This window comes from Quercus robur, chromosome 6 (assembly GCF_932294415.1).
Source record: "Quercus robur chromosome 6, dhQueRobu3.1, whole genome shotgun sequence".
NCBI classification, from domain to species: Eukaryota; Viridiplantae; Streptophyta; class Magnoliopsida; order Fagales; family Fagaceae; genus Quercus; species Quercus robur.
The window spans coordinates 38640548-38655665 of NC_065539.1; the positions used below are offsets into that span (position 1 = coordinate 38640548).

The following is a 15118-nucleotide window of genomic DNA, read 5'->3' on the forward strand; positions in this document are numbered from 1 at the left end:
TATTAAAAAGACAGAAATATATATATATATATATATATAAAATAAAACATTATTTCTGGTGACACTTAACGGTACTGCATTACATTAGAGGAATTAAGAAGGATAAACTAGTGTCAAAGTCCGAGAAACGGCATGGGCTTTTCTCACTAGCTAGAACTAGTAGTACTCCATTAATTCGCTCTGGATGTATAACATGAGTTGGAAACTGCCCTTATTTCTATCATACAATACATAAACTCTTTTGATATAAAATAACTTAGAACGGTGATGGGGGCTTGTGTGGTGGCTTGTAGTGTGGGGGAGGTGGCTTTTTATATGGTTTCGGATTCGGAGGAGGTGTCACTTTTTGGGGCGGCTTGTATGGGATTTCCTCATTTTCCAATGGAGGGTGTGCTGGGTAGTGTCCATATGGAGGTGGTGGCTTGTGCAGTGGTGGTGGTCTCACTACTATAGGAGGAAGTGGCTTCACCTTTGGTGGTGGTGGTCTCACTATTCTAGGAGGTAGAATTGGTGGTTTTGGCTTCTCTACTTTAGGAGGCGTGTGAACAGGTGTAGGTGGCTTGTAAAGAGGAGCTAGTGGCTTGCGGAATTCAGCAAAAGCTGGACTGGTGAGAACCACAATTCCGAGGAACAACAGTGGCCAGTATAAGGAAGACATTTCTGATGGACGATGGTGCAAAATAAGGAGAAATGGGCACCATTTTTATAGTTGATTTAAGCCATTATTGGCTGTAACAGGTGTCGAAATTAACGTCGTTCATTGTGATTCAGCACCTAAATTGAAAAAGAAGTCCAACGAGGGTATGGCGTGTCATTTACAATTCCTAAATGTGTTAGACATAGTTGGGTCCCATTGAGTCGTAAAATTGGACTACTGGGACAAAAGGTTTGAAAGTGCAGGTCTGGTTTGCTCGTGAATTAAGGTGGGATTCCCTGATTTAAGATTACATATTGTTTTTAGGATAAGCTTAGCGAAGTTAGTCTTTGCCGATCTTACACTTCAATCAATTACTTCCTTCTCTTATCCAATTTTTCAGTACTGTTACTTACGGTGTCATATTATGGTTGATGTATCATGTATAATAATAGAAATGATAATAATTTTAAAGATGTAGAAGCTCTAAATTCTAAACCATGCAATGATATATATTAGGTTTAAAATTTACCGTGTAAAACAAAGACGAGCAAAAATCATAATTACATTAAATTGATTAATTAAAACGACCAATATATAGTAACTGTTAAAATTGCAGGGCATAGTGCAGGGCAGAGTAGCATGAGACAAGATACAAGTGTGATGGCTAGTGCAGTTGTTGCTGAGGTGAAGAGCATTAACCAAGCCACGGGGGTCGTAAGGAGTGCAGCACTAGCTGATAGGCAGTGCAGGGACCAAGCCACACGGGATGCATCAATGTCTGACCAGAGTGGCACTGAAGTCTGGGAAGCAATTGAAGCAGTCCCACATCACGAGTTCTTCATTCAAGAGCGCTGAGGATTTGATTCCCGTGATTCTAGGAAGTAGTTAGTTGAAATTGACACGTGTATGATTCTAGAAGTTTAGCTAACTGATTTTGGCGCCACATTTGATAGTTAGTTATGCTCACTGTGTATATAAACAGAGCATAGTGTATTTTATTCATTAACTTCGTGTATTACATTTTGATCAATGAAATTCTCTCTATTCTATTTAGATTTCTCTCAGATTTTTTCATGGTATCAGAGCAGCTAGCACAGTTTACACTGATTTCCTAGCTTTTAGTTTGGTTCCAGAAGATTTTCTTTCGTTCCAAACAGAAATTTTTCTCAAGAAAATTTCCTTGTTTTTCTTTTGCTGAGAAATCGTTCGAGAATTTCTTTCTGTTTCTTCTTTTCATTGAAGTTTCTTTTGTTATTCAAGCTTTGAAGATCATTCATGGCTTCTGTTGAAGGAAATGATCACTCTGATTCAACACAACCTCAATCCATGCGACCAGTTTCAAGTTCTAATACACAGACCAATTCATCCAATCCTTTTCTGCTAAGTGCAAGTGAGAATCCAGGAAATATCTTGGTCACACAGCCATTGTTGGGAATGAGGAACTATCAATCTTGGTCTAGGGCTATGGTTCTAGCACTCACTGCCAAGAAGAAGATAGGCTTCGTAAATGGAAAGATTGAGAAACCTGAAGATGATTCTCCATTGTATGAAGATTGGGAAAGCTGTAACACAATGGTGCTTTCTTGGTTGATCAATTCAATGCATTTTGATGTGTCAAGTGGTATTATGTATTGTGAGACTGCGAGGGAGATGTGGCTTGAGTTGCAACGTGTGTTTTCTCAAGGAAATGGACCAAAGATTTATAACCTTCAACAAGAAATTTCACAGATAACTCAGAGTCAATTGTCAGTGACTGAGTATTACTCTAAGTTCAAGAAACTTTGGGATCAACTACTTCATTATGAACCCTTGCCAGCATGTACTTGTGGTGCGATGAAGACACTCAGCATTGCTCATGAGAAATCCTATGTGATGAGGTTTCTAATGGGGCTCAATGAGAATTTTGAGACTGTGAGGAGTCACATTCTCATGCTTGAGTCATTTCCACCAATGAGCAAGGTGTACTCCTTGATTCTTCAAGAGGAGGCACATAAAGGAATTGGTCATGGTAATGGTGCTGCATACATTCCTAAACCTGATTCGATGGCCATGTATGTTAATGCCAAAGGGAATTCTGGTAACAAGGCTGGACCTAAGAAGGAAAGACCCTTGTGCACCCACTATAACATGCTTGGACACACTGTGGACAAATGTTACAAACTCCATGGCTATCCACCAGGTTATAAGCAAAAGGGGAAGTTCAATGTTAATCAGGTTTCCTTTCCACAAGGAACTGATGCTGAGAACACATCTGCTCAATGTCCTATTACTAAGGCACAGTGTGAGCAGCTCCTTGCTTTTTTCAAACCAGGCTTTGATCAAGGTCAAAAACATCATGCTGCATCTGTCAGTACAAGTGGAAGTGTCTCTGGTTTGACTACTGAAGCTCATGGTGTGGCTGCTGCAACTGGTGTGCCTCTCTCATCAGCCCTTAACAATTCCAACTTCATTGACACTATGTCAGGTACTGCCTCCAGCCTTTCTTTCAAACCTACTTTGAAGCACTCTATATTCTCTGCTAAAATAGTTGATAAAGAGTCTTTTCATTCCACTGATTGGGTCATAGACACAGGTGCCACTGACCATATGGTACATTCAGTCACTTGCTTTACTTCTATCACCACTGTCCTAAATACTCATGTTAATTTGCCAAATGGTGAGATAGCTCTAGTCACACACATTGGCACTGTGAGGATCTCAGACAAATTTACTCTTTACAATGTGTTATGTGTTCCATCATTCAGTTTTAACCTCATCTCTGTCAGTCAGTTGGCCAAATCTATTTCTTGTTGTCTTATCTTCTTTGGGACATTGTGCTTTATCCAGGACCTTGCTCATTGGAGCACACTTGGTCTGGGTAAGGAATGCAATGGGCTCTACCTGCTGGAAAGGAGCAACTCCACTTCACTATCTGCTTCCATTTCTGCTGCTTCCATTTCTGCTGCAATACCTTCTGTTTTTAACACTCATGTATGGCATTCTAGATTAGGACATCTGTCTAATGCCAAATTAGTTTCAATTAGGAATAATGGTGAACCACTTTGTACTTCAGTTGAAAATCTTACTTGTGAAATCTGCCCCCTTGCAAAACAAAAACGTTTACCCTTCAATAAAAGTTCTCAAATTTCTGCTTCCTGTTTTGATTTGATACATTGTGACTTATGGGGTCCCTTTTCAGTGTCTACCATTGATAGTTGCAAATATTTCTTAACTATTGTGGATGATTGCTCAAGGTGTACTTGGGTTTATCTCTTAAAACATAAGTCTCAAACCTAATCTGTTTTAGAAGGTTTTTGTACCATGGTAGAAACTCAATTTTCTAAAAAGATCAAGACCATTAGGACTGACAATGGTACAAAATTTTTCATGAGGGATTTCTTTGCTAAGCAAGGCATTTGTCATCAATTGAGCTGTGTTGAAACCCCTCAACAAAATGGTGTTGTTGAGAGGAAACATCAACACATCCTAAATGTAGCTAGAGCTCTCATGTTTCAATCACACCTGCCTTTACACCTTTGGGGACATGCTGTCCTTGCAGCCGTTTACTTGATAAACAGAACTCCATCTTCAGTCTTATCCAATCAAACTCCTTTTGAAACTTTGTTTGGTTCTCCACCATCCTATTCACATTTGAGAGTCTTTGGCTGTTTGTGTTTTGCTTCTACCCTTTCTAATCATAGAACAAAGTTTGCTCCTAGAGCAAAGAAATGTGTCTTCTTAGGGTATCCTTTTGGGGTAAAAGGTTATAAGGTTCTTGACTTGGCCACTCAAAGTGTGTTTCTCTCTAGGGATGTTGTTTTTCATGAACATTCCTTTCCTTTTGCTTCTGGTTCTGTTAGTGTTTCAGATTCCATTCCTTCTTGTGATGATGTTGTTGCTCCCTCTTCTTCAGCAGGTAATGATTCCTTTGTCACTCCCATTAGTGTTCCTGATTTTGTTCCAAATGATATTGACAATGCCTTATTCCCTTCTTCTGTTTCTACTGATCCTATTATACACAATGACATTACTTCTTCCATAATGTCTACTGATGTTTCACCTAGTTCTAGTCAAGTTCCTTTTCCAGATGCACCTTCTTCTCCACCAGGTGTACCAGCCTCTCCAGTGCCTATCAGGAAATCAACTAGAGACACTAGACCTCCTGCATACTTGCAGGATTATGCTTGTACTGCATTTGCTCCTGGTGCTGCTTATGATCTGGCTGAGTGCATCACTTACTCTCACTTGGAACCTGGTTACCAAACTTACCTCATGACAGTTGGTTCTAGTCCTCAAGAACCTCAAAGCTTCTCTCAGGCAGTTCAAGATCCTCTTTGGAGAGCTGCCATGGACAAGGAAGTTCAAGCTCTTGAGAACAATCACACTTGGGATGTGACTACTTTACCTCCTGGTAAACTTCCCATTGGCTGCAAATGGGTTTATAAAGTCAAGCTCAATCCTGATGGAAGTGTTGAAAGGTATAAAGCAAGATTGGTAGCTAAAGGTTATACCCAAAGAGAAGGCCTTGATTTTCTAGAGACTTTCTCTCCAGTTGCCAAGACTGTTTCAGTCAGGGTCTTGATTGCTTTGGCTGCTGCTAAGTCTTGGCCTTTACATCAATTAGACATTAATAATGCCTTTCTTCATGGGGATTTGGATGAGGAGGTTTACATGGCCTTGCCTCCTGGTTTTCACAGTAAGGGGGAGTGTTCAGTTTCTTCTTCAGTTCCTAAGGCAGCATCTGCTCCTAAAGTGTGTAAGCTGGTGAAATCCCTTTATGGCTTGAGACAAGCTTCTCGGCAATGGTACACAAAGTTGTCAGCAACAATTACACAGCTTGGTTTTGTCCAGTCCCAAGCAGACCATTCCCTGTTTGTCCATAGCAAAGGATCTTTGTTCACTGCAATACTGGTCTATGTAGATGATATGATCATTACAGGTAATGATCTTGATTGTGTTACTTCTCTGAAGTCAGTCCTAGATCAGAAGTTTGGGATCAAGGACTTGGGATCACTCAAGTTTTTCTTAGGCTTGGAAATTGCAAGGAACAAGACTGGCATCAGCTTAACACAAAGAAAATATGCTCTTGAAGTGCTTGAAGAAACTGGAATGACAGGTTGCAAACCAACTCAAACACCAATGGAGCAGCAATTGAAGTTATCCAAAGGTGGTGGGGACTTGATTTCTAATCCTGGCCAGTATAGGAGGCTTATTGGGAAGCTAATGTACCTGACTTTGAGCAGACCAGATATCACATATGCAGTACATAGGCTTAGTCAGTTCTTGGCACAACCTAGAGTACCACATATGAAGGCTGCTACCAGAATACTTCAATACATTAAAGGCACACCTGGACAAGGTGTTTTCTTCCCCTCAGATTCTGATTTGCATTTAAAAGCATACTGTGATGCAGATTGGGCTGGATGCCCTGACACAAGGAAGTCCTTGACAGGCTATTGTGTGTTTTTGGGTGATGCCTTGGTGTCTTGGAGATCTAAGAAACAAAGTATAGTGTCTAGATCAAGTGCTGAAGCAGAATACAGGGCAATGGCCACAACCACATGTGAGCTGACTTGGATATTACATTTATTAGAGGATTTGCATGTTAAACATGATAGACCTGTTTTGTTGTACTGTGATAACTAGGCAGCACTTCACATAGCAGCAAACCCAGTGTTTCATGAAAGGTCCAAGCACATAGAAGCTGATTGCCATGTTGTGCGAAATAGGATTCTTGATGGTACTCTTAAGACATTCTATGTCTCAACCAAAAATCAGTTGGCGGATGTTTTTACAAAAGCCTTAGGAGTTGAAAACTATTTGAGATTGATCACTAGATTGGGTGTAATCAATATCTTTGCTCATGTAGTGGAGTATCCTTCCCCACCTAAGTCAAGTCAGAAGGCAAGAGCTATGCTCTTGAGGGGGAGTGTTAAAATTGCAGGGCATACTGCAGGGCATAGTGCAGGGCAGAGTAGCATGAGACAAGATACAAGTGTGATGGCTAGTGCAGTTGTTGCTGAGGTGAAGAGCATTAACCAAGCCACGGGGGTCGTAAGGAGTGCAGCACTAGCTGATAGGCAGTGCAGGGACCAAGCCACACGGGATGCATCAATGTCTGACCAGAGTGGCACTGAAGTCTGGGAAGCAATTGAAGCAGTCCCACATCACGAGTTCTTCATTCAAGAGCGCTGAGGATTTGATTCCCGTGATTCTAGGAAGTAGTTAGTCGAAATTGACACGTGTATGATTCTAGAAGTTTAGCTAACTGATTTTGGCGCCACATTTGATAGTTAGTTATGCTCACTGTGTATATAAACAGAGCATAGTGTATTTTATTCATTAACTTCGTGTATTACATTTTGATCAATGAAATTCTCTCTATTCTATTTAGATTTCTCTCAGATTTTTTCAGTAACAATACCTCAATCTATAAGTGGATGGGCCCAACATACAATAACAATACAAGGTCAAGCTCATATACAGTACCAATACCAGGACAAGCTCTGGGTGAGTAGCTCAAGCTCAAATGCGAATGAAATATATTTAAAAAACTTCTTTCATCAAGACAATTTTATATAATTCATGACAACTATATTCTCTTTAATTAAATCAAATATAATTATCTTTTAAATTATGTTAATCATAATTAATACTATTATTTAAACATTTTAAATAATTTTTCTTGTGTGAAATAAATTAAAGATCATACATTTTATTATAATAATGGTTTAGAAAACATTAAATGTATCTAAATCAAATAATTTATAAAAAGAGGTTGCATGAAATAGAGTGAAGGGTATTATTATTAATTTGACTCAAAATTTTTTTTTTTTTTTTGGATTAATGTGCTAAAGTGTTTTGCTATAGATTCCAAGATTAAGCATGTAAGTACTCATTTGGTCCCTCGCTTTAATCAGGTTGGCCCAATTTTTCAGTGCACAACAGTACTAAGTTAGGTGTGTTTGAGTGGTATTTGATTACCAATATATTTACCCTCTCTTCTTTGTATTTGGTACATGTCTCTATACTATTTTTTGCTTGTATTTTCATTCCTATTTTTTATTTGTAAGATCCTTCTCAAGTTTATAATTATTTTATAATTTTTAAAAGCCCTTTTATACATAAGGTAGAACCATAGAAGTCATAATCAAAGTTTAGCTCAATGAAAGAGGGGCGGCTCAGTGATGATCTCCCTCTTAAGTTTCTTCTTGGTTGATGTTTATTCAAATCCTATAACATCATTGAGACAGCTGCAGTTGTCTAGACTCTTGTATATCTCCCCCATGGTGGATTCCGACCTTTATAAACGACAGGCTATAAACTCAATGGTTTATTAGATAATCGAAAACATAAGATGTTGAAGACTATTTAAAATTCAGAACTACATAGGGGAGCCTTTGAACAACTAGAAAAGGCCTAGATTTCCTCCTCCTTATCACCACCTCAAAGACAAATTTACTATATATATATATATATATATATATATATATTTCTCTTTTAGCAGGGTACTACGACATATATAAATAGATATTTGGTTTGAGTATTGCTAGTGACACTAGCAATTTTAGTACATAACTTTTACATGATGTTTCATCGACTCATTAATGATAAAAAAATAATAATAATTATCACATTCTTTCTTTTATTATGTTGTTGATATATATATATATATTTTTTTGGTCAAAAGGAAAATTATTTTGTTGAAATCAATTAATAATATTCATTATTATATTAGTTTGCAGTGATAATAAAGTAAAATTTGTAATAATTAACTTTCGCATATTTTATTCTGTTTTTTGTTATTTGAAATAGAATTCTTAATTTAACCTATTGTAAGTGGATATATATATATATATATATATATATATATATATGTTTGAAGTTATCTTCTAAAAACTTAAAACTCCAATTCTTCTTGTTCACTTAACTAGTTCATGGTGATCATTTGATGCACCCACCCCTACGAGAGTCTTGATAGAAGTTGAACAATCTCTTGATCTTGCTTTAACGTTGACAACAAACTAGTGCATGTGCTTTACTAGATTCATAAATAACTATATATAATAAATCTTTTAGGTGGAATCCAGGCTCTGTGAGAATCTCACTTTGTAATAATACGCTCAGTTTGCTTGTTTAAAGTGATGCTTATGCCAAGTATTATTATCAACCAATCTTGTCATATATATTTTTTTTTTATGTTTTGTTTTGTCTTGGTCGAACCCCGTTGAGATTTGGTAAACAGGATGGATGAAGATCGATTATTATGTCATCATTGTAGTACGGAATGTGACATTGCTGATTTTTCTTTCCACCCAACCAAATCTCCACGAAGCAAAAAAACAATGAATTATCTTGAGCCCGTTGTTAATGTTTTTAAAGAACAAACACATTGGTAAAAGGGAATATATATTTTAGATAGCTCACTGCTTTAAATTAGAAAAATGATATCATGCTTAGCAGTTACACAGAAAGCAACACTGCAATAACTAATGACACGAGTAAGCTCATTCCTAATGATCAACCCATAGAACATGACACACAAGGAAGCATAGTGAGTACTGCTAAGCTCTTATTTCTAGTGATTAATCTATCCACATTCACCCTAAAACTCAGATGTAATGGATAGGTGATGAAAGCCTCTAGGCAGAAGAAGGTGGCTTCTTGTATGGTGTTGGAGGTGGCAGAATCTTGCGGGGTGGCTTGTGAGGATCTTGACCTTTCTCCACTGGAGGGTGTCCTGGATAGTGACCATAAGGTGGTGATGGCAAGTGCTTTGGTGGTGCTGGCGTTTCTACTTTGGGTGGTAGACTAGTGGGTGGCTTCTCTACCTTAGGAGGTGCCTGAACTGGGGTTGGTGGCTTATACACTGGTGGTTTCTCTACTTTGGGAGGTAGAGTTGGAGGTTTAGAAATTGGGGTTGGTGGCTTGTGAATTGGCACCGATGGTTTGGGGGGTTGGTAAACTGGGGTTGGTGGCTTATGTTCAGGGGTTGGATTGCTTACTGGAGGAGACTTGTAAATAGGAGTTGGTGGCTTCTCAATTGGGGGAGGTTTCTGAATTGGAGTGGGGGGCTTGTGCTCATATGGAGGTGGCTTTGGGTAATCGGCATTGGATGGAGTGGTGAGAAGCACCACTGCTAGAAACAACACTAGTAGGCTTGTGCTAGACATATTGGCCACTGATGATTCAAAACTAGAAGAGTGGATGCCATTTTATAATGCCTATTGTGGGCCCTCGTCGGCAGCACAGTATCAAGTAGTTTCATCCATTTCATACGTAAGTTATGAAAAAAATAACGTATTGTAGATTTTTAGGTGAAGAGGGGTCCATTTTGGGTCCCTTTGATTTGAAAATGGTAAACTGAAACAGTGAAGTTAAAATTGAGTGGACAGAAGCTTTGAGAGGTAAGAACATACCCAATTCCTTTTGGACTTTTAAACAGTTTTTCATCATATGGTATATTTCAAAGTTGAAAGTTAACTGCTAATAACAAATTAAATTTTAACATGGTTGGAGTCGGTGCAGTGTGTGTATATATATATATATATATATATATATATGGATTTTACTAATGTGTGCCCTTAGGGCACACATTAATTTCCATTTTTGGAAATAATTTTTTTGAAAATTGAAAAAATAATGACAGCTTTTTCAATTACCAAGAAAATGTTTCAAAAAATAGAAAGTTTAATGTGTGCCTTAAGGGCACACATTAACCGGGCCCTATATATATATATATATATATATATTTTTTTTTTTTTTTTTGGTTTCCCAACCAGTATCCGAACCCACTGGACCGACTAATCCGGTTTCGGAGCGAGTCCCGGGGTTAAGGTTTTAAACTCCTCCCAACGGGCTTGCGGGGGATCGAACCGTAGTTCTCCCTACCAAGTCTAGCCCCTGGCACCACTAGACCAAGACACCGTTGGTTATATATATATATATTATTTATTTATTTTCTTTTCCTTTGGTTGGAGTCGGTGCAACTTGATGTGATTTATGAATGTCCATGTTGGTAATTTTATATAAATAAAAATAATAATAATAACCCTTTTTGTTTTGTTTGGATTTGGGAATATGGACCACTCTTCACTTGTCCTTTTCGAAGATTTTGCAATGTCTATCTTTTAACGCGTACGCGTTTCTTGATTTCCCATATAAATTTTGACATTGGTGGGTGCCGGTGGAGAAATAGGTATCGTAGCATGTGTACCTGAAATAAATTAGCTGAATGTTGTTGAGATGGTGGGACCTTATGGCTGAACTTAAGGAATGATTGACACTTGCAAATTCCAAATACACAAAATAAGACTAATACCAAATGAGAGAGAGAGAGCTTGCATGAGTCTTTTACCCTAGATTGAAAATCGCCTGCCATGGAAGAGAAAGGTTAAGGACAACTTGCTTCTTTTATCATTTTAATGTATACTCCTCATTGTCCTCAAGCAACTTAAAGATGGCAACTTGTTGTTTAAAATCCTACAGCAATACTCAAAGCAAGGCCCAATCACTTTTTGGGCCAATATCTCTATTTTGTAAATTTTTTTACTTTTAATGCATGCACGACCTAAGTAATGGAGGTTTCAGGATTTTTTTCTATGGTGCTTAATAGTGTTGTCATTTCTGTATTCTGATGTAATTTTTTTGCTAATAAAAAAGAAAAGTACAAGGAAAAACAATTTCATTCTGTGGCCATTGCAAAGTAAGCTAGAGCTTGGAGAGAATGTTTATTTATTTTTAAAAAAACGAAGCAGCAATTTTAAGAGTAGAGTTATTGACACAATACTTTCATAACAAAATCTAGGTGGCAAGTTGTTAAAGATGTAAAAAAATAATGTCATTTGTAGGTCTAGATAAAAACCAATTAAAACTTGCCACTTAACCTTTATTGTGAAAATAATATTGTGAAAATAGTACTAAGATAATCATATTCAAGCTTATTTCAACTAGGATTAAACAAAATTTAGGGTTAGGGTGTTTAAAATTTTTTTTTAGGAGTCAAAACCAAAAAAAAAAAAATATATATATATAATTTTTGTTTTTTAGCCAGATTAGTGGGTTTCATTTGAACCCGCTAGACTTGCTATAGAGCCACCCTTTGACCTAAGCCCATGTATTTTTTATGAGAAAATCTATGATTGATGGGGCATAAAGTCATAAAGTCAAAAAAAAAAAAAAAAAAGAGGGACAAGAGATTTCTATTCATTCATTTTTTATGATCTCTTATTTCTTCCAAGATTAAATGTATTTTTTTTATATATAATTCGTTATTTCTTCTAGGATAACATAGATTTGTATTTTTGTTTTCTTTTCTTTTTAGGAAGTAGATAGGGAATGTCCCTTGTAAAATTCTTTTATTTATATACCCATTTATGTTGTATAAGAAATAAAACTAAAAGGTATACAAGAGTTCAGTAGTTAAAATTAAAATATTGTTGGCTACTTCGCTAGTATGAGTATCTGTGAAGTGTAGGGGGTTTAAGAGTTAGCGTTTAAGTTTTTAAGAAGGAGTTTCACATTCATATACACTTGAATTAAATTAGAGTAAAATTTCTATCTATTTTGTATAAAAAATTAAAATTAAAATATTGTTGCACTTTGATGGACACTAGCAAAGTAAGAGCATTAATTAGCATCATATTCCTTAAAATTTCTCCCAATTTTAGGATAAGAATCTATTTTTGCAAACCATTTTTCAAAAATGCCCACATTAGATTTTCTACTCTAAAATCTAAACCCAATTTCAATTAAATATTATTTCTTTCAAATATTTTTTTTTTTAAATTTCCTATTAAAGCCCAAAACGCCCACACCTAGATTTTCTACTCCAAAATCTAAACCCAATTTCAATTAAATATTATTTCTTTCATTTTTTTCCTATTAAAACCCAAAACACCGACACCTAGATGCTTATTAGAAATGGTCCAATCCTGCCGTCACTGGCAATGCCAGACTCCAAGCTATCGTTGCCCATGTCAGTCGTCACAACCATTGATCTGTATGCCATGAGAGAGAGAGAGAGTAAAAATTCATTTAGGAAATTAATGAACATTGCTCCTAGAGAGCAATTGTAACAAAATCCTAAAATGGGGAATGTATAGGGAGGCTATTGTGCGGTGTGTTTTTTTTACCCTAAATTACTCCTTTGCCCTATTTTAGGGATATTAATGCTAATGTTCATAGTTTCTGATGAAGCCATATGGGCATCCACATATTTAGTGATTGATGGACTAGACATATACTGATTTAGTGATTGTTGTGGGATGAACACAAATATGTACTTTTTAACACAGGTACATAGTGGGAGAGGAAGAGTTAGAGTTTGAACTAAAAATTTAGGGAACTACAAAGGATATATCATTACCAAAGTTGTCAATTACATTCTAGTGACCGTTTTAGTTTGTCCATTAGAATAGAATATTTCAATACCGGTCTATTTTGACACATCGAGGTCCCTAATGTTTACTCTGCAAGCATAATTGGTCCCTTAAGTTTTGAGTAAATACTATTAGTCCATCAAGTTTTAAAAAATGAGCTAGATTAGTCTTTTTGTCAACTGGTGTTAGTGTTATTATCTATGTGGCTAACAGAAAAGTGATATGACATTTTTTATCTAATGTTAAATTTTTTTATATTAAAATATTTCAAAATTAATACTCTCTTTGTGCCTATTCTTTCTCACTGATTTGCAACCATAGAGACTTAGGGTCTGTTTGGATAGAACTTATTTTGCTGAAACTGAAAACTGAAAACTGAAAACATTGTAGCAAAATAATTTTTAAATGTGTGAATAGTATCGTGGGACCTATTTTTAATGAAAAAATTATTAAAAAATGAGATTTGTGGGTCCCATAACTGAAAAGTTCTGAAAAATTGTGTAAAAGGTACTGAAAAATTAATTAAAATAATTTTTAAACGCTGAAAAGTTGATTAAAGTGCTGACAAGTTGCTGAGGTGTGCAACAAGTTTGGTACCAAAGTCAACAATCACGGCACAGCTGAGAAAGAAAAAAAAAAAAAAAAAACTGAAACGCGCAAAGTGTAAACGCAAACGTAAATAATCTGTATCCAAACTAACACTTAGTCTTTTCACATATTTCTCACTTCTTGCCAAGATTATCTCGCAGAAAGCTCTTCTTGATAATATAAACCAAACCGATTTCTTAGATCATACTTTTATTTACGACGCACACCCATTTCACCAAAACACAATTACATTTTTATTTTCATATGGGTTCTCCATGTTCTTCTCTTTCACATTCAAACCCATGAAATTTTCTGACCTTCTCCAGCATTCGAATTGTTAATCATTTGGTATAACACAATTCAATTCCAAAGAGACAAATTTCCTCATCTTGGTCATCTCTATTTAACTCATTCACATTGAAAAGTTTATCAAATATTGTTCATTTCTTTAAGAGGGTCAAATTATATAATTTATTATTATATATATTTTGATGGCACAGAAAAATACCAGGATATCAAGGTCTTGCAGCTCTTCTATCTCTCAGGTTTAAAGAAAAAGTCTAGTTTCAGTGACTAATAGCTTTGGGCTCAAAAGGTCAGACTGGAAACGCTGCTATTGTGGTAGTGAAGAATAAGTTGAAGTAAATGAGAGGCGGGTAAGAGAGTGAGGGATAGAGATTTCTCTTCAATTTTGTAACATTTTAATAAAAAGAAATGTCATATAAGTAAAAAAGATGTCACGTCAGTATTCCGTTAGCTATCAAAATAATAACATCAATGGCAACTGACAATACTTATTTTTAAAACTTGAAGGATCAATAGTACTCACTTGAAATCTAAGGGACCAATTACACTTACAAAGTAAACTTTAAGGGCCAATAGTGTATTAGTTTCACCTATTCTTTTTGTTTGTTGAATATTCTTAGCGCTATTGATGACATGCTAGTGAGGCCCGTGTACAAACAAGTACATAATCCATCTCACTTATTAACAAATCCTAATCAAGGTATACAAAATTAATCTATCTATCCTAAATAAGGATACTTTAAAAATATAATGATATAAAAAGTGTCACGTCATTAATTATATTATATGAAGTGGTACTAGATATACTTCAAAATTTATAATATATAATCCGATGATTTTAATATAATTGGAGTTTTTGTTTGTTTATAGGAAATAATACTTAATTTTTCTTTGTAGCTCTACTTTTTCTTTATTAATTTGCTGCTTTGGTGAGACGCAACCAAATTATTGATTTGATAATGATTATAGTGAAATCAATCTCCAATAGCCTCAATTAGTTAATTTTTTTTCTTTTCAATAATTTCTGTTGAGAATAATGCTTTTAATTTCCTTGTATCGGGGTATCAAGGCGCGAATCATTGAGACATGTGATAACATGTCAATAGAAAGAAGAAGAGTTTGAATCTTTACGAGAATAATGAAATGACTTTTTGATCTTCTCTATCTGATAGAAAACAATTCAAATCGTAAAGATAGTAGATATATCCAGGCTGCAATATTCTCCAAA

The 15118-nt window shown here is 36.0% G+C and overlaps 2 protein-coding genes across 2 annotated transcripts; both read right to left on the bottom strand.

The window, feature by feature from the left end:
* Nucleotides 1-256: 256 nt before the first annotated feature.
* LOC126690160 (proline-rich extensin-like protein EPR1) lies at nt 257-658 on the bottom strand. Its single transcript, XM_050385291.1, has one exon. The coding sequence runs from the start codon at nt 656-658 to the stop codon at nt 257-259; it is 402 nt and encodes a 133-aa protein (XP_050241248.1).
* An 8600-nt stretch (nt 659-9258) lies between these two features.
* LOC126690161 (repetitive proline-rich cell wall protein 2-like) lies at nt 9259-9789 on the bottom strand. Its single transcript, XM_050385293.1, has one exon. It carries the CDS (start codon nt 9787-9789, stop codon nt 9259-9261), a length of 531 nt encoding a protein of 176 aa, XP_050241250.1.
* Nucleotides 9790-15118: the final 5329 nt, after the last annotated feature.

Excerpts from the sequence above, each read along its gene's own strand:
- LOC126690160 (XM_050385291.1), bottom strand. The coding sequence starts at position 658 with ATGTCTTCCTTATACTGGCCACTGTTGTTCCTCGGAATTGTGGTTCTC.
- LOC126690161 (XM_050385293.1), bottom strand. The coding sequence starts at position 9,789 with ATGTCTAGCACAAGCCTACTAGTGTTGTTTCTAGCAGTGGTGCTTCTC.